The sequence below is a fragment of the Bombus vosnesenskii genome, unplaced genomic scaffold, assembly GCF_011952255.1.
Source record: "Bombus vosnesenskii isolate JDL3184/JDL3185 unplaced genomic scaffold, Bvos_JDL3184-5_v1.1 scf7180000013316, whole genome shotgun sequence".
NCBI classification, from domain to species: domain Eukaryota; kingdom Metazoa; phylum Arthropoda; class Insecta; order Hymenoptera; family Apidae; genus Bombus; species Bombus vosnesenskii.
In genome coordinates, this window is record NW_022882962.1 from 1,509,676 (window position 1) to 1,529,966 (window position 20,291).

At 32.8% G+C, this 20,291-nt stretch overlaps 2 protein-coding genes and 2 long non-coding RNA genes across 4 annotated transcripts; 1 reads left to right on the plus strand and 3 right to left on the minus strand.

The window, feature by feature from the left end:
* Window positions 1-20: 20 nt before the first annotated feature.
* LOC117235389 lies at window positions 21-5,688 on the minus strand. Its single transcript, XR_004493663.1, has 2 exons — window positions 5,175-5,688; window positions 21-465 (listed from the first exon to the last, which is right to left on the minus strand). It is a non-coding gene; the product is annotated as an uncharacterized LOC117235389 (long non-coding RNA).
* A 4,288-nt stretch (window positions 5,689-9,976) lies between these two features.
* LOC117235466 (G-protein coupled receptor Mth2-like) lies at window positions 9,977-16,067 on the plus strand. Its single transcript, XM_033497508.1, has 6 exons — window positions 9,977-10,165; window positions 11,020-11,258; window positions 12,416-12,582; window positions 12,738-12,971; window positions 13,498-13,758; window positions 14,411-16,067. The coding sequence occupies exons 1-6, from the start codon at window positions 9,977-9,979 to the stop codon at window positions 14,884-14,886; spliced, it is 1,566 nt and encodes a 521-aa protein (XP_033353399.1). The 3' UTR covers window positions 14,887-16,067.
* On the minus strand, window positions 12,820-14,572 carry LOC117235477. Its single transcript, XR_004493678.1, has 3 exons — window positions 14,444-14,572; window positions 13,399-13,816; window positions 12,820-12,990 (listed from the first exon to the last, which is right to left on the minus strand). It is a non-coding gene; the product is annotated as an uncharacterized LOC117235477 (long non-coding RNA).
* A 1,088-nt stretch (window positions 16,068-17,155) lies between the features above and the next one.
* Window positions 17,156-20,201, minus strand: LOC117235469 (inositol polyphosphate 5-phosphatase K-like). Its single transcript, XM_033497514.1, has 9 exons — window positions 19,809-20,201; window positions 19,443-19,559; window positions 19,298-19,375; window positions 19,014-19,161; window positions 18,767-18,942; window positions 18,463-18,690; window positions 18,241-18,394; window positions 17,957-18,146; window positions 17,156-17,850 (listed from the first exon to the last, which is right to left on the minus strand). The coding sequence occupies exons 1-9, from the start codon at window positions 19,832-19,834 to the stop codon at window positions 17,675-17,677; spliced, it is 1,293 nt and encodes a 430-aa protein (XP_033353405.1). The 5' UTR covers window positions 19,835-20,201; the 3' UTR covers window positions 17,156-17,674.
* Window positions 20,202-20,291: the final 90 nt, after the last annotated feature.

Genomic DNA, 20,291 nt, shown 5'->3' on the forward strand with positions numbered 1-20,291 from the left:
TCTCTTTCTCTCTCTTTCTCTCTGTCGCTGCTTACACGGTGGTTGCGCCGGCCTTGTCGCACCCTAAATCTCTCTCCTCGAAATTCTTTAATCCTTTCCACTGTCCCGACTTCGCGACTTCAAGGTCCGTTTCCAACAAGCGCGTTCTCTTCCTTTCAGCTTTTTTCACGGGGTTTCTGCACGCATTCCTGCAACGACACCTTTATCCTTGACCATGCACGAATCGTCGACGATGAAATCGTGGCTGACGAACAATTGTCATCGATGACATAACACTCAGAAGATTTATCCACCGGTTACATGTCGTTACGCGCGGAGTCACTGTCTGGGAGCTACTGTCGGTACCTCCTCGTTGCCTTCCACTTCGTCGCCGCCGCCCCCGCTCCACGGAATCGCGAGCCAGGACCGGATCTATCCGTGATGCCCTTGTCTTATTTCCTTCGTTTCTCCTCTTTCGTTTGCTTCCTTAAAAACAATTATTTCTATTTACTTTGCCCTTTTTTACCATTTACGCTTTAAGTCGTCGAAACTTATGATTTCTATGGAAGAACTTTGAAAATACGTATCGTTGGAGGATTCGGTGGAAATAATTTGTTTGGCTACTTCTGAACGATGCGATAGATCTTATAACTCTAATGTTGGCTATTTTTGTCTATGTCAGTTACTTTGGTGCACCGAAAACTAATTGAAATTTTAGATTTGGATAAAGTCGTTGGTGAGAAATACGAAATTTAGTACGATACGTCCTGATGTTTTTATGCCATACCGTACGATTAAATTAAAAATAGTGCTGTAATAATATAAGCCAGTAATAAGTTTCTTCCAATTTGTTTTATTTTTTTCTTTGGTATCGTTAATGCGCTATATCGTTCGTCTATTGAATCATTTTAGTAATTCGGGACCATTTGATCGAGTTAAATTTAGCATGCAAATTTTTTAAATAATTTCCGCACCAAAATAGACATTTTAATTTTATGCTTTGCAAGTGTGTAAGTGAATAAACGCGTCGCAAGTTATTTATAAAGTAAAGTGTGTTTCCACATTTTCAACGCGAGATTCGATCTTCTCGGTTCTTTTATGCCAAAAGCAATGTGACAACTTTTATACCGGATTAATCGACTACTTAAAGATGCTAATTCTCATTTATTTCATAACGCTTTGTAACTTTGTTCGCAATTATTAAATCTCTTTATTCGTATGAGTCATCGAAGGCCACACGCGTATATCTTTATAATTTTATACTATAAAAACATTTCAGAACATTTCCATAGTAATTTAATAGAAAAACACGGTATATTTCCGATAAATTTTTTCTTATCCATATTCAACCATTGCTGTATGTATTGCCCCTTTCAATTTATCAAATTACCGCAACACAACAAATCAAATCGTATAGTTAGATTTCATATAGTTCGATATTTGATAATGTTAGTTTGCTAATATCGCAAGTTAGCTAATATCGTAATGAAAGTAAATTAGTGCGCGAGGCGGTGCTGATATGAATCTAGTACGGGGCGACAAGACGTATAGACCCGGCACTATAACGTTCTTACCCCTTACCCCGAGATAGCCAGCTCGCGACCGGAGCACCGACCATGGAAAGAGACCGAAGGTACGCCGAACGAGGACAGACGCAGAGGAAGAGAATGGGATAACCTGTGTGTATATACGGGTATACAGAGTGTACCGAAGGTAACTTCGATTACAATGGTATCAACGATTTTACCGGCATTAAAACAGAGAAAAATCCTGTCGATTAAGCTGCGCGTTATCAACAACCCTTTCTTCTGTCGTTTTAAATCCGCAATATCCGATAACGAAGTGTTTCAACGATTTTCCTAACATCTCCAATTGCGAGTAACAAATTAGCGCAAGGTCGTGACTAATTCGAACGTTGAACGAACTCTTTTTCCGATTCTCTATATATCGGATTTATACGTATTTTATTGTCAATTTCACACGATTCCAACTTGTCCAATATTCGGATATTTTTGATGTGCAACATGGATACACGGAAAGGAAAGAAAAGAGAACGAAAGAAAAAAAAAAAAAGGAGAAGAAGGAGAGCGTTGGTATTTTCTGAACGAGAGATTTACCCGTGTCCCCGACGAGGAACTAGTTTTCGATAAACGAGCACCTCCTCGTTAAGTGGCTCCACGAAGGGGGCCGAAATCGTACTCACCCTATATCCCCGAAGCGTTCGCGGGATAGAGAGGCCCTGAGAGGTCAAAGTGGAAGAGAGAGGATCGTGCACCAAGTGAGAAGCGGTGGAACAGAGAGAGAGAAATATTTTTATTAAAAGGAGGGAGGCGACTCAATGGAGGGATAAAGACAGATTCGCGGCGCAGTACACCGTGTCGGATGCTGATGCTGCATTAAGCCCCGTTTGCACTTCCGCCCTTCCATTCGCAAGCTTCGATCCTTTCATACGCTCCCTTCGCGCCGCTGCCGCCAATTGTTTTCGATGATTTTTATTTTATATGATATTCCTGACAATTCTACTGAAAATAATCCAACATCGCGGGCGAGATGCTTGCTTTGTTGATTTTTTTCATTTCAAAGCAGTTCGGTTCAGCAATTCCGAATAAAACACGGTTGGGGACACTTTGATAATATCAACCTGATTCGATGAACGTCAATTATATGAGAAAAGAACAGATAAAATCGAGTATATGTTTAAATCGGAGTAAAATGTAATTTCAAATGTCATCGTGGTTTTAACGACGTTCGTAGGAAATTCTACAGTTAGGTTAAAATAACAATGAATACGATAGCGGTAATTATATCGTTTCAGACAATATTTCATTTAGAAGTAACATAGTTACGAAACTGAAAATAAATTGTTTCCTATCTACAACAACGAACTAAATGTTAGAATATAACATTTTTTCCTGAATTTTTGATGAAAGCTTAATTGACGATATTCCGTGTATTTTATACTTCTATGTTTCAAACAGGATACACAACGAATTTCACAATGCCAGGTATCATTGTGTTGAAGAACCATCGACAAACAATGTTACGAAGAGGGGTCTGCGTGTCTAAGGACGTAATCATAAAAGAAATTCTTTCAAATGAAAGCACTATTGACTCGACAGTGTTGCATCACGATGAACGATGACCCGACGATTTACAATTTCGGTATGTTGATATTCACGATTTCGACTTGGTCGACGTACCGGAGTCGTCGAACCAGAGAACGATAGATATTGTTAACTACGGGCTGTTTTTATCACCGAATAAAGATGCTCTTCCTTGTATTCGTTCGTGACTTAAGGCAAACACGAGGTATACCAGCAAGGTCACGTGATGGACTTCGTCCAGGACGAGACGAGGGAGCATACATAGAAGGGAGACGTCACTGACCGTGAACGCACGCGAGACTCGCGACAATTTTGTCCGCGACTTAGCAGGAACTCCGTACATCGGCAGATAAAGCGGAAGAATGCGGCCTCGATAAACTTTGTTTCGTGAAAAACGCGCCTTCGGTCGATTTCCTAATCGACCCTTTCTACTCGACGATGGCTAAATCGATTGATCAGTAGAATATGTAGATCTGTTATATACGTTAAAATACTCGATCGACGTTTAAATACTCTGTTACGAATATCATTTTTCTGACAGATCGTTTGTCTGAAAATATTTGTAAACGTTCGCCAACAGACTGTATTTTTGTTCGAAAAAAAGAAAAAATCAATGTGTCTACCCTCGAGCATGATTACTGTTGGTAACAACTGCATCACATGAATGGCTTCCGGCCAGGTAATCCGAGGGAGTGTTCATTTAACGAAATGTCAAGGAAGTGGATTTTAATCAGTGAATAACTTGGGACGGCAATGATTAAGTCTTTTCCTTGATTTTTTTATGTATAAAGTTTAACGGAGTTCTGTTAAAAAATTAGAATGCAATAACTTCATGAATGATTTAATTTGTTTCAATGTAGAAAACAATTTAGTCTGATGATAAATATAATTATATACATATAAATCAAACTTTTCTATGAATGAATAAATGTTACATGACATGTTTACTTTTTAGTAACTAATATCGCAATTAATGTTTAAATATTATAAAGTTTCAAAATATTGAAATTATATAAATTCCTTTATACTTTATAACAAGCATCACTTGTTTAAAGATAGATAACATAATCTGGACAAAACATAAAGAAATAAATACGAAAGATTTAAGATTAATGCTTTTGTGTAGTTTTTGCTGCAATAAGGCTAGTTTCATAGATAGAAATCTGTGTTATCGGCTGAATGAAGTTCGAGATTTACGATATTTCTTACTAGAGAGCATAGTGATTCGTTATCGGCTATTACCATTTTGAACAAAGTTTAAAAATATAATTCTTTCGATCGTTCAACTAAGAATAATAGAGTGGTTAGGTATTCGTTTTTGAGTGGCCCAAATATTTAACTTATATATCATTCAAATATTTATGAACTTATCGAAAAGCAGATACGAAATAATGCGACACCTACATACATGGTAATAAAATTTATCAATGTTGTTTCTGTATCTATGGAACAATGCATATATGGAACATTTTAAGAATAATTATCTGGAATGTCAACTACGTATTTATTTTTTTGATACGAACAATAGTCTTGGTACAACGAATGCCACCCACTGTGTAAATGGTATTATTAAAATACCTTGAAAATTATCAAAAAAATTTGTGTACCTTTTCCTACCTCTTTTTCACAGGTTATGATCTATGTTTTACAATTAATACGACAATCATGATGTTACTTTCTTTAATTTTCGAAAAATTTAAATAAATTATTTTGTCTCTTTAACCATAGTCATTATTATCCAACAATTTTAATTATACAAATATTCACAACTGATTATATCGTCAAAGTCTATTGAAAAAATGAAATAAACGATACATCTTAATTATCATATTTGTATTATAATTAGATCGCGAATTTTTATTTATTTATAGAAAATTCTAAAATGCAAAACTGCGCAGAATGTACGTAAATTGAAAAAATATATAAATATCCAAAATATAACACCTTCTATAATATGTACTTGGTAGGTAAAGCAATTTTCTACAGAGATTTTACTTTTTTAATTATATCTTCAAAAATATGAATTTGCATAAAAATTCCGTTTAATTATAATACACAACTATTAATATAAAAACAATAAGAAATTCTTACGTATATCTTGTATTCGGCGAATATTTCGTCATCGCTACAGGTGGTCTGGTAAAACCCTCTCCCAGGTTCAGCACGCCTACACATTCCAAGACGTCATTGGATTTTTCTGACTCAACTCACTCCATTCTTACGTCTGATCCCATTGATCCTAACAATATAAACTGGTAAACTGCTCACTGATACAAACGCCCATTGCGTCAATCGCTAAATTTGAATTTCATTCGACTTCATAGAAGTTTAACCTCCTGAAACACCGGTACAACTACCAGTCGATTATCGAAACGCTACGAAATTGGCGGGAACGTAGGCGCGCGGAGATTTGATTTTCAGCCGCTCTATCTTTTGCAAGATTAAACATACAAACATATAGATATCCAATACTTCTCAGAACTTTATAAAAAACATTTTCACTATTTATACCGTGAATCAATATTATCGCGCAGATAATAAAAAGGCAAAGATAAATTCGTGACTAGTATCTTTTAGACTTGCAAGTATTTTTTGATGCGAGTGTTTATATCGAACGTATAAGTCATTTACATTTTTATTGCCGTCTTATATTTTTTTTTCAACAGAATTCGTAAATACGATTTTCGTCGATGCTTTTTCTTTCTCATTTACAATTCCATAAAAACATTACACGTTTTTGCGACTACTTCCCGCGTAAAATCCGTTTTAACATTACAACGATATATATTCAACTTTCTCCTTAACACTCGCGTTGACGTCAGAAATGACTTTCAGGGAAATATGTACGTGAAGTCGACGAATTACATGTACTTAGGAATTTAATTACAATGCTCGACAATTCATCGTCTACGACGGTCGAACGATAACTATAAAAGTCAAGAATCATTCAATGTTCACGTTCTTAGATCATACGTGTTTAACGTTATATGTCATTCCTTCTGTTTTATTTATTCAATTATATTTTCATCGTGTTTCTACGTATATACTTACACGCGCAGATTCGATTTGTAAAATTAAATTTGTTTCGCGTACTTTTTTAAAAATTCTCTTAAAATAAAGTTAAAACGTGCAATTTTTTATCGTCTAAAATCATTTTATTTTTTCCCTTGTTTATATATTTTGTCTACTGTAAGATAGTATATACTTATACCACATATACATTGTAATGGTATTCATATATTTATAAATTACAGTAAATTTATATTACGCAGTAAATTTATATGATGTGTGCGATTGAAATTGATAACAAGAATATTTCTTATAAGACATTTTTTACGCCAGTCCCTTTGATACGTATAAATAAAGACTACTCATTTCAATTGGCTAATAGAAAGTTCAATGAGAAACTCCATTAAAGTCAATAAGAAGAACTTGTGAATTTTTAAACTTCTAGTCAGCTCTAACCGATCATGGTTTCTCTCTAAATATATCGCTGGTGATTAATGTCTGTACCGTACTGCAAGCTTCGAAAATTACACCGTGATCGTATTACCTGGCCAACGTAAGATTTTCATATTAAAATTTTAATTAATGTTACAAATGATTAAAATATAAAGAGAATAAATGAAATGTTGAACTTTCACGAAGTACATAAGAAAAAAGAATCGATCACCTTTCAACACAAGCTCATCCGCCTGATAAAGATAAAACATTGCACTTCAAATAAATATCTCTACGAACGATACCAATAAAATGCTTCCAAATATACCAAAAATCTTCAAAATCGTTGGAAGACAAATGTATTTTGGTCAGTTGCTGCTTAGGCGAAACTGCAAATTTCGATGGAATTTGCAGAGCTGCATCCCTCGGTTCTGCAAGCTGCAAATATCGTGTGTATGAAAGGATAACGTAAGTACGTACATTGTTGACTGGCTGATCGAAAGTACGAGGAATTCGCAGAAGCCACCGGTAAAACTTGCATTTCGCAGAATGATATTTGTAACAAAGTTCAAAATTGGAGTTTCTTCGTGACGAGCTACTATATTTGCGATTATAACTCACACGCCTACGTCATCTCATCGGCGATAATAGAAAAATTTCCTTGATATTACGTCACATTTCCGATATCGTCCGAAGGTATTTTTAATGAACGTAGACAGGAAGGTTGACGAATAACGCGAATTCACTGGATTTCGCGGATAGTCTACAAAGCGCGACCGCATACTTTCTTACTTTCTACGAAATGTCGGCCAACGATGAACAAAGGAAGAAAATGTTCGATGTTGCCTCGATGTTGTCATTTTGATCTATCGTCCGACGTTTACTCGAGTATTACCGCACGAGAACAGATTCTCGATCAAATTTTACTACGTTATATAAATCTACTTTTATCGTAAAATTTTATTATGTGGCTACAGGTTTTCGAGAATCTAAAGATCCGTGGAAAGCACGATATTTATATAAATTTTATTCATATCTGTACGCGGGTTTACTTTCCTCTTTGAGATTCGGACAGGATGTTTGTTTTAGAAAATGGACTTTTTAACTTCGTAATAGAGACACTGTGCTAACTTATCGATTCCAGTCTATTTTCCTGATTATCATCTGGAATTTCCTGTACGTTACATTGTACGTAATTAAAGAACATAATAGAAGATATTGTAATAGCTGATAATATTATAATATGACGATGGCGTATATAAAAATATCAACTAAAATTCATATCAAATAGATCAAATTAACATTAATCCAAAAATATATCGCAAAGTGTAATATGAAATTCAGTCATCTTTTTATCTATTGTATTATCTCACTCGTACAGAGTAAAAGAGTTCTATCAACAACCATCTGTTCCAAAAATGTTGACACACTATCTATTCTATCGGAATTATATTCTACCGGAAGTATATTCTATCTGATATAAGTTCATTTTCAATGCAAAGTAATTTTATTTCTACTAGAACATAGAACACAAAATCATTTACATACTGTCGAAAAAATAAAATAAAAATTTCCTCCTTTTGATGAACGTTCCAGCACGATGAAATATAAATGACATAAAGGGTGAAGCGAATGAAAAAAGAATAGCGGTCGAACGATTAAAGGAAAAGATATTCTGTAAAGATTTCCTAATTTGTTTGTTCTCATAAAATTATCGAACAGAGTTCAACGAATACGCAATAATTACATCTGTCTACTGAATCTTCGATGATGTATGCATCCGTACGAGTAATCGTGCACTGATAAATAAAGGCCTTGTGCCTCGAGGAATACGGCCAGTATGCTGCCAGACATCGATGGGTAACCACGTAAATTTCAACAGGATTTGATTCTCCGTTACGTGATCCGGTGTTTCCCGCAGCTTTCAACACGAACGATCATACAATTATAATCGTCGAGCCACGAATCGGTCGAAAGCGTTAATTTTCGTGATCGGGCCGGTGATATTTTCTGGTTTGTGAAGTTGTGCCATCGAATAAATTATTATAGTTTGCTCAGGCAACTGTGAAAACTGCGACATAATTTTTACTCGAACGTATGATAATAATTTTAACAGTGATTTAAGTCATATAATATCAAGATAGCATCTACATAAATTCTTTCCGCGCGGTGATCAATTTTAAGCGGTATATGTTGAGATCAAGGAACAGGTATGTGCCAGCTGAGACGTCTAGTCGGATGTACCAATACCGGTTCGTGTTTCTTACTAGACTTCTAAAATTAATGTGCTTCCTTGGTCCCGTGTCAATGAATACATCGGACGTTTCTTGAATGAAAACACGTGAAACAATATTCGACTCATTGCCGTAAAGGTCCAGCTCGCTTTTTCGTCTACTTTTGTCCTCGAAATAACGAGAATTATAGGTGAATGACCACAGGTTTATTAAATCCTCTTAGGATGATGTTTAACATTTTTTACGAGCTCTAACACCGATCGTCGAGTTTTTATCATTTGGTTAATCGTTTAGTCGACTGGATTCTCGGTTATTCTCGGCAAATAATCGCGGAAAATCCAGCCACAAGTTGCCTTGAGAATAAAAATCGTTTCACCGAGTCATTGCGTGAAGATAAATGCATTTCGAAGATCACACAGCGGTTACGAGAAACCGAGCGATTAAGTAATTCCTATTGTATGTTCTAGGTCTCGTTTGAAAGACTGGAATTTGATTGACCAAATCCGTGGAACGTAGTATGTACAAGAGGCAGGTAGTTTTTAACGAAACGTACCGATCGGAGAAAGATTTTCCTTCGATGTATTAACTGTTGGAAGAGATAGTAGAGTTATCGAAGTTGATACTCGAACGAAGCGAGCGCTATTATCTTCCACATTGCTCAGTCTTTAATCGATAGCAAGAAAATAATCAGCGAAGCAGAAGCTGTAAACCGATAGAGTGCGGAAGTCTGAAGGTATATCTTTATTACGTCAAATCTCTACCAACAAGCATCGAACATTCTTCCGGTTTGGATATTTCAAGGAAAACCTTGAGAACGAAATTCAGCCTGAAAGGTGCATATTGACCAAATGAATTATATGGAACACCAAACACGTTCGGAAAAGTTTTAGAAACACCCGAACGTTTGGTAAAATATTCTTCGTACGAGAAGCGTAAGTCGTAGTCGACGACGTAGTCAAGTTAGAAGGAAGATACCAAGCTGAATCTGAAAGAGACAAAATGTCATCGATGAGTCGAACGTTCAAATTTTGTTATTTCTTTACGGCTGGTAAAGTTCCCGTTGTTTTACGAAGGTATTTTCATTAACGGGATTGACAGAAAACTACATTTTGGGAAAGATTTCTCTAACCAAGTGCATTAAGAAAAAGAAAAAAGAACGCAGGAAGCCAAGAAATCTGTATCAGACAAATATATTTAAAGAACGTTATAAAAATTTTTATGGCAGTTTTCGCAGCACATATAAACAGAATCCAAAGAAACAACATGCCTGGGACTTTGAAGAAATCTCCAGTGCTGTTCTTCTTTTTGTTTCAAATTCTTTTTTCTGAACTGGCGATTTGCACTGCCAGTATGGACAACGAAACGATTCAACAATCCATCAAACCGATCATATATCCCATTCCTTTGGTACGTATAGGCGCATTAATAAAAATGTTATTTAGATATGATAATCCAGTGACAAATCGTTTAATCAAATATCGTATAATTTAAAAAATATAAATATTAATATATATACAGTAATAATAATTTAATGAAATAAATCAAATTTAATCAGACCTCAATATCAAAGAATTTGAAATGACAAAGAGTCGAATTTTTGTATTGTATAAATGCTGAATACGCTTGATAACGGCCAATAATATCTTGATAGGAATTGGAACGGTGCTCGCAGTATTTATACGAAATTTGCATAAACATAAAATTTCAGTAGGTCTAATTATACATTGCCAAACCATTTTTGTGGAGCACAGCAAATAGATGTGTATACGATAAATATAGATAGCTGTGTGTTCATTTAGTTATTTTTAGACTTTTCGCCCTATCTATGTCCATCTATCTTTGAAATGTTGGAAACGTAAAATTGTAATCCTATCGTAAAGTCGCGATATGATTGAAGAGAATAAACGTAAATATAAATTCGTGAATAATAATTAGCATATGTTGTCAGTGGCAAGTTTGCCGCATGATTTTTCTTTAAGACCTAGGCAGATTAAATACGATTAAAACTCACACAGATCTTCGTTCTTGTTCGATTATCAATCGCAACTTTGGTAGTGTTTTATCGTACAAAAGTTATTGATTAATTTTAATTCATGCTTCTCTGTTACACGAAATTATATAATTCGAATGTATCAGTAAGAATGTGTAAGAAACGTAAATATAAAGCCTTTTGATTCGATAAGATAAAATTTTTGATCGTTCGGATAAACGAGTACATTTTTTAGATATACATAAGAATATCCTTTGATCTCATGTTACAGGAAAACATGACGATAATACCTGAAGAGTACAAAAATTTATCTGTGGTTGGAAAATGTTGTCCACTGGGTGAAGTTCTCGTAAAAAACGGTACTCAGGGCTCGGTTTGTTATCTGGATTCCTCCATGACTGAAAATTTCTCTCCCATCTTTTATGGTTTTAATGCATTTGGTTACGAGGTTCCCGGTGAAGTTCGAAGTTCGTTCGTTGCGATCATCGGAGATCCTTGCAAATACAAAAAGTGAGTATACTTAAGTTTCCAAGTAGCAGGAATAACGATTTAATTTTATTGACACTTTTGATATAACATTGATAAAAAGCAGAGATCGAAGGAGTTATGAAACTTTTAAATAGGTTCTATTTAAAACATAGACCGTGAAACATTTTTTGAAGGAGTTCTTGCATCGTAAGTTTCGATGAGAGCAAAGAAAGAAAAGTTTTCGAAAATAAAAAGCGTTATTCTGCAAAAGTACGATATTATATTGTTAAATAAGATTAGTACCTAAAATTTTGGTACTTTTATTTATCTTGAGGATTTTTATTTATCTTATTTGTCTTTAATACGTGTTCTAAAATAATTCGTTTTCATGGAACTTTTATCATATAAATATTATATAAATATATTATATAAACTCTAAAATATCTGTTCCATGAGAACACTTTTTAAAGAAGTTCCTAAGTATAACATTTATTTCCATGAAAATTCCATAGGAACAGATATTTTCCTAAACGAAACACACATGTTCAAATAGGGTTTTTTTAAAAACGAAAGATAAGTTTTTATTTGAATCCCTGATAAAGGAATTTAACGAAGCAGGAAAATAAAATAAAAAAGATCATATATATGTACATATTTTCCTCCGTATAAACACAATAAGAAACGATTTCATCTTATCTCTTATGTATCACAGACTGTTTTCTACATTTTGTATCCAAGGACAGGTGTCGCTTTTTTTTCATTTTTGATGCGAATGCAAACGATCAGACTGACTTTCAAATTATCTCAAGTACGTTTACACAGGCTGTTCATAACACTTCTAATCATGCAGTTGTGTACAATTTATAGATTATACACAGTTTCGAATTCGTTAGGAAAACATGTCATCTTTGTAATCCAATCTATGCTTCCAAGGAATCTTCAAGTTATAAGAAACATTGAAAAGTCTACTGCTGACTTAACGTGACCTTTTCATCCATTCTCTCTCTAATTCAAAGCGCATCATTATGTTAACTATCTCACCATGATCATCGCACGATTGATCATTTACGATTTATGCAAAAAAATTTGCATATATATCAATTAAAGAAAAGAGTACAATTATATGAATAAAAGTATTAAAATATCTAAAATATCTATAATTTTATATCTATCCAAATTATATATATATACTTTTTTAGGTATATTTTAAATCCAAACAACGATAACAGAGATAACAATTATTTATTAACGAACGGTTCTGTATATGCACCGAATCACGATCCAACGATGCTGCAACCTGGAATCAACTACTGTGCAGAAATCGTGCCAGATTTAGGACTTCACACTTTTGTATGTTTTTCTGAAAGTAGGTAGAAATACTTTTAAAATTAATTATAAACTAAAAAGAATTATATAAATAAAATTAAAATTAAAAATAACTTAAAAGAGTCAGAAATATACTTTTAAAAGAGTCATTGCACGTATTAACTTATATAACGAACGCTAAAAAAATTGTTTCAGGTCGCGTAATAATCACTGCAGACTCCCGAATTACAATCTATGCCTGCGGCCTTTTAATATCGGTGCCATTCTTAATTCTTACCATCGCAGCGTATTCCATCACACCAAATTTGCGAGATATTTTTGGAAGGGCATTGTGCCGTTATTGTGGATCCTTAGCGCTGGCTTTTACGATGTTAGCAATTACACAGTTATGGAATATGGAGTTGTCGGATCAAGCTTGTACCAGTATAGGTAAGATGAAATGTTCAATCTGATAAAAAACATTAGAAACAATGTTATTCTTGTCCAAACATAGTACAGTAGAACTCGGTTTATTGCAATAAAGTGTAATGTCTCCAAAATTTATTTGCACAACACTGAATTTATTACAGCATTTAAATGTAATTTAAGATGTAATAATATAAAACCTGATAAAAAAACGTTTCATGGAAAAAATAAGCGTATGTGCCGATATTTTTACTATTCGATTTAACGAGCTTTTTTCGTCTGAATACGTTCATCTAATTACCTCCTATTATAATTATTTTACGACCTCTTATTATTTTCTCCTAAACTACTAAATCGTCAAAGCTGTTCATTGCCTAATAAGTTAAAGATAAATCGAGTCCTACCGTACTCTATACGTACGTTACCATAGATAGCGCGATTTACGGGATACCATAAAATGATCTGATGTAACACGTAATTCTTTTGGAAGAAAAACCAGTGCTGCTTTGAGATTTTAAATGAACAATTAAAAAGCAATTGGCTTTTCCAGCATTCGTCATCCAGTTCTCCTTCGTCGCGTGCTTCTTCTGGCTAAATGCGATGTGTATAGAAATGTGGTCATTGGTGCGTGTCTATGTGGATCGTGGAACATACAGAAGGATGAAACCCAGAATGTTGTTCTTTTGGTACTCGTTATGGTGCTGGGGTCCCTCGGTGATACTTATCCTCGTGTCGATGATTATGGATCTCAGTCCGATGATACCGGCGACTTACGTGAAACCAAACTCCAAGAAAAGTTGTTCCTTCAAATGTAAGTGGAGTTGGACTCGAATTTCACTGCATACCGCGCACACGCGCCTACAGTTTAACTCTCACAAACATATCACATATATTTAACGTTAATAATATCGTGGTCCTTGTTTTCACTTAATTTTGACACTCTAAGAAAGACTAATTGTCACTGTTATTTTTATTCACATACTTTCGAGGAACGAAACACAAATCATTGGTGACCTATTTAACACAAGACGTATAAATTTAAATCATTCAAAACGACGGTAACAACTGGAAAGAAATATTAGTATAATAAATATTGGTCTACAGACGACCATTGTTTAAGACACCACTTGGCAATTTTATGAAAGAACAATAATATCATCTGCAATTTTAATTTGTAACAATTTGATTTGAATTCCAATTCGACATCATGAATGTGTTTCAATTAACCTCGTACTGTCTTAATACTCTTTTAAGTATGAGATCAGAGAAGTCAGCCTCTTGTCTAAAAAAATATCAATCAAAAAAGAAAAGGTTTCATGATATATCACTCGTGTCAATCTTGATTCACTTCTATATCATTACCCCGTAAAATCATTAATTTCAAGTAGATAATAAAACTACAAATTAAAACAAACATATCGATATTAATTCGATAAAACATATTATTATTTTTGAATTTACAGCGGAAGATGAAGCAATACCATACTTTTACATACCAATTGGATTGCTTCTTGTTGGGAATGTGATTCTTCTCGTTCTAACCTTCGTCAAATTAACTAAATATCAAAGGGACCTCGACTTAAGGCGCCTCGCGAGAAATCAAGAATCCGATCGACTTGATCGAAAGTATCTTCGACGACTCATGAGAACCACATTAGTTTGCATGATTATTTTCGTTTTGATGGGTCTTAATTGGACGATGGAACTAATATTTTGGTTCGTCAACGGAGATTCATTCGACTGGTCCTCCTTCGATCTTGTAAACGCTCTCCAAGGTGTTCTTATCTTCGCTTTATTTGTTCTACGAAGGCCACCGAGAGACTTTGTGTGGCACAGAATACAACAACTTCGTGGTATTAATCAAGTACCAGAACTGGAAGCTGGAAGCATGGAACTGTATCTGCTTCCAACAATGAACGGTGACTCAGTGCCTAGATAAAAGATCATTCCGTGCACATAACTTACTTTTCGACCTTTCCTCGAATTCGTCGTGGATTATGAGATAACTATAAATCAATTGCCGAAACATGCTTGAAAGTTCCTTGATTAGACGTACAATTTTTCTATGAATTATTTATAAAGCGTCGAATTAATCAAACGAAAAAAGTTTGATAATTCTAACAAATTTATTTTATGTAAGACTTATCGAATTATTTATTATACGCGTAATATCGATATAACATATACATATGCATCTCATCAACACGATATATGAGGTCAATATTTATTTTGCATATCATCGATTATGTATCGAGTGTGATTTTTGTATAATACGATTTATTTTAAATAGTTTGATTACCACGTGTCGATTGCGAGGATAATTTCATACTAATGAAAGCTTCATGGTTTATGTACATGTATGTGTTTATATTTCATTTTCGAATCATTTTTCGTTCTTCCATTCATTTCTGATTTGCTGTCACATTGTAATTATTTTGCGATGCTTCATATTCCCTGTGAATATTTTTGTACTCTAAGAAAAAAAGACTTAAAAAATTCATAGTTTTCTAAATATGAAATGAATTTTATGAATTTAATAATAGATCACTTGATTCTTGTGTTTGAAGTCGCATTTGGGATTGTTAGTCGCATAATAATAACATGCTTCGTAGAAACTTGTCTTGATTATGTAAAAATGCCTCTAACTCGTTTTACAATAGTGTATGCAAATTGTGATATCTGTATATCTGTACATTAATTACACAACAGAGAATAACCGAATAGGTTACATTATGATCTTAGATCTAATATACATATGTATGTATATTCTTCTGAATCTTGTATAGTTAACATTAAAAACATTTCTAATAATTTCTAAATATATAATATTTGCAAGCGCATCCTGCAACGTTAAGTTCCATTTATTATTTATCTATTTATTATTTACATAAAATTTCATGAAAATACGGTATAATTAAATTATTTTAATAAAAACAAATTCATGTCTGAAACAATTCAATTAGTATTCATTACTGTATTCTTCAAAGTATGTGTTAATAATAATTTTTATATGTTAGAACTGCTAAGAATTATTTACTTGCACTAGTAATAAATAAATTAAAAAATACAAGCGACGACGTTATATGTTTTGTATTTGGTAGTATTAGCATTAGAAGTGGAATGTATTATTTATTGTAAAACTTTTAAATTATTTATGTGAAATTAAATTCATTCTCATAATAAATATTATATCCATTTTTAAATATATACATATGTTTGTTTCAACAAAAAACAATAAATGGTATTTCAAAAACTGCTTGGTATGAGTAAAAAATATTTTTTATTTGTATCCTTCCCGATACTACATTATACATTTATTTGCTCTATTCTTGCGTTTCTGTCGTGCTATACAAAAATAAAATAATATAGGTTTGTACAACCAAACCACCATTACACACATTTCGCCAATCGAACCAAAAGGTTTTCTACTAAACTAATAAAAATTTGTAATTATCTAGGAGTGCTTGTTCGAATATAAAGTGTGCAAAAATAACCCTGACACACTCGCTATATGCTCTGAAGCGTAAGACGATTAAGCACTAATGCTTTTGGGTAATAACCCAACAGCAAAACCAGGTACCGAAAGTAACTTTTCAACATTAACCAGAAAATTGAGTGTTGTATAAATTACATTATGTATTGTTTCGAGAGTATCATTTTTCACCTATGTATATCTATTCCCATTTATCGCTATTGTATTATCCAGCAAATATCAACATTTTATAGGACACTTTATGTACGAAAACGTTATTCCATAAAATAAAGACTAATTTTTACGAATTCATTATAAAAATATAGTTTTTTAATAAAATTATTTATCCTCAAATTGCTTAGAAAGAACTAATTTACAAAATACTTATTATTTACTGAATAATACAATACTTATTAATCTCTTCTTGTTTTGTCTTTTTGTCCTGAATTCCCAGAAATCTCTTATACATGTTTAAGTTCATAAATACGACAATGCATACAGGTAAAAATTCTAATGTGTCTAAACTCTTTGTGGTCCTTGTTGGTATAACAATTATTTGTTCGTTACTCAAACTCATATTGAGTCCAAAAGCTAAACTAGTATTATCTTTAAGATATAAACAAAATAAAATTTTTGTAGACAAAATTTTATATGGTATAATGATATTAGCTCTCTGTGACATAATTTTCTATCTATTACAGCAACATGAATATGTCAAAAATTTATGAGCAAAATCGATGTATAATGTAAACTATCAGATATCTTATGAAATATTCAATTTTCTAAGTGCATATTGCATCTACAATGCTCATAAAATCAAATAACACATTGCAGAAAGACAATACCCTTTCAACCATTCAACTTTGAAGATGAAAATAATTGTAGAGAAACAATCATGAAATAAGTACAGTTCATCCTTATTTGGTGGAATTATCCTATACAGTACTAGTTTGAAGCATAAAAAATATTCAATATGTTTATCATTTTCATGATATATATGTTGCATAAGTGTATATGCAAAATAGTATTTTAGTCTTTATAGATAGTTATTCATCCTAACAAGAAAATAAAAAAATATTGGACCCCAAAGAGTTACAGTCAAATAAAATAATTCTCAACCACTTAATAAAATTATCCAATATTTGTGTGTATAAATTTGTTAACTAAGCACACACATAAGGTGCAGCATCTTATTCATTAAACATTAAGCGACTATCATTCTGCCTATTCTGACTATATTACACGAACCAATTTATCAAGCAGGTCTGTGATGTCCTGGAAACGGTGGACTAATGCCTAAAATTCCAACAAGATTCCCTCGTTGAGCAACATATACCAAACGATACATTCCTGGTGCTCGAAGCGCAGTATCGCTAAAGTAAATTCGCTCGGTGATCGAATGTGGTTCGAGAGGAACTGGAGACGATTTACCTACCATAAGTCTTTATTATTGATTTACCGAAATAACTATGATATATGTATGCAAAATGAAAATTAATATATTTAAAGAAATATAATAAAATGATATCTCGCTCACCTCGACCTACATATTCATAAACGATATATTCGTCTAGACTGGAAAATTCATTGTGAAAAAGACCCACCCAATCGCCACTAGCTGGTCTCGCGTCTCCTAATAATCTATATGATACTGAATTTTCTTCATCTATAAACCATGATGACACAGGTTGGAACTCTACACCATGGTCCTCTACATTTGGCCTAATCTATAAACATAATGCAAAGTTTTATAATAAAATGACATTTTCTGTTATTTATTATTAATTTTCACTGATCTTTATATTGTACAAAAAATCTTACGACAATATCAAATTCTCCTGTGACAGGCTTATGGTCTGACTGTACATAATTGGAATGACTTTTATAATTACGCTGAATAGCATTTAATTTAACATCGTCATAAATATCTGCATTTACTCTGTACAAAATTCTATCAGTCCATGATGGTCGACGCCTAAATAGAAAATTCTTAGTTAAAAGAAAATACAATTAGAAAATGTGAGTATCATAGTCTTATCTTACTTGAGATCAAATTCTTGAGATGCAAATTCATATTTATAAGTAGGAGGAAATGTAATAGGATTCTCATTCAATTCAGAAAAAGCTTCACCCTTCTCCATTACCATCTTCAATTGATCTCTGGTTAATAAGGATTTTAATTCATTTTTCCTAACTAGTATGTCTATTTCTGTGGCAGTTAGATCCTCTCCATGTAATCGAAAATTTAAGTCACCAATCCAAAACACATAACTATACGGAAAGTGATATGGATAATTTATTTTGTATTTATGGATTAAATTGAATTAATTTAAAGAATATTACTGACTCATGAAATAATATTTTTGAAGTATCTGGACTACTAAAGTTATGACTTGTGAGTATTGTATTATAATCCATAATTCTGTCTGTTAATAAATGATCATGTGGTGTCAAGTGTGTATTTACTATACACATGTTAATTCCATACATATTTAATCTTATACTCACTGCACCTTTATTTCCCTTTAAGTAATGTATCTTTTTACTAAAAAAAAATTAAGGAATGAGTTTATATAATTATAATTTCTTCTTACCCACATGCCTCCACATCCTGTCCTTGTATATTGAGCCTCTATTAATCTTAAATGTGTAATATGTTTTCTTAAGCAAAAGATATTTAAAACAAGACCCTGTAAACGTTGTGTACGTATTTTTACGTAATCATATTTCTTTAATATATCTCTGCAAGAATTGTATACAATAAAATTCTTAAATACCATTTTTGACATAACAATCATTAGCTTTCAGAAATTTAACTGTTAATTTATATATATAATTAAATTTGTTACTGTATTATTTTCCACGTTTATATATATACCTAAAAGATTTAGTCCATGGATCATCGAAGAATATGTCCATCACCATATTTTGTGGCTGAGCTTTAACTTCTTGTAATCTAACGTAATTTATGAATTTAATCATTTTATGGATGACACGAATAAATTTGTGCAAATTATACTTACCCAACAATGTATAAATCTGGTAATGTTTTTGACTCGTTAATCTGATTCACATCAAGAAGTTCATGCAAATCCTCCTCTGGGTATTTAGTTGCCACATTCCATGTGACAAAATAAATTCTAAAATACATAGTAAGTAATTTTTCATTACTAAAATTATTTACTATTATAGAGCATAGATAACAAATATATCGATTAAAGTATAAAACAAAAACATATTTTTAACTAGATATTAAATTTTTAATTCATAATTTAAATTTGAAGCATAAGAGCCAAAGGCTACAAACCAATACAGACTTGAAGGAAAGAACATTGATTACAAAAAGAACATATACAAAAAAAGATACATATTATACAATTTTTACTCACCTAAGATATTTTAATGTATCAGCCATTTTTAGGATAATACGATGTAAAACAATCACACAAAATTTTACTCTAACTTTGTTAGCATCTGGAATCAGGTTGTATTACAGTGACTGTGCACTGTTTTCCAACATACTTTTTAGGTTAAAAAGTAATATATGAAATGTCAACGGTTGGTTAATTGATCTTTTTGTTCTAGATTTTTATTCAAATATTGTTAACGAGTACTTAAAGGGAGGTTTCACAGATGTCACATTACTTTTCGATTATAATACACGAAAACAATTTTATAAAGAACCATACCATTGACAGCTGTGATGCACGGACGAGCGTGCTGTGAAGAAAGCAATCTCCCTTCTACTACACCTAACCATGTGACGTCAAGAAAGCAACCTGTCGTTTACTGTCACCATCGCTGTGTTAAAGTGCATTGTACATACGCAATTACGTGTAGTAAATATGTATGCTTCGTAGTAAATGCAAAAT

Bases quoted from the DNA above. Each gene is read 5' to 3' on its own strand.
- LOC117235466 (XM_033497508.1), top strand. From the start codon at position 9,977: ATGGCAGTTTTCGCAGCACATATAAACAGAATCCAAAGAAACAACATG. The intron at 12,972-13,497 runs GTAAGATGAAAT...TGGCTTTTCCAG, and splicing joins TCAAGCTTGTACCAGTATAG to CATTCGTCATCCAGTTCTCC. The intron at 13,759-14,410 runs GTAAGTGGAGTT...TTGAATTTACAG, and splicing joins GAAAAGTTGTTCCTTCAAAT to CGGAAGATGAAGCAATACCA.
- LOC117235469 (XM_033497514.1), bottom strand. From the start codon at position 19,834: ATGGCTGATACATTAAAATATCTTAG. The intron at 19,162-19,297 runs GTATATATATAA...CAATTCTTGCAG, and splicing joins CCATGGACTAAATCTTTTAG to AGATATATTAAAGAAATATG. The intron at 18,691-18,766 runs GTCAGTAATATT...CTTTCCGTATAG, and splicing joins TCAAAAATATTATTTCATGA to TTATGTGTTTTGGATTGGTG.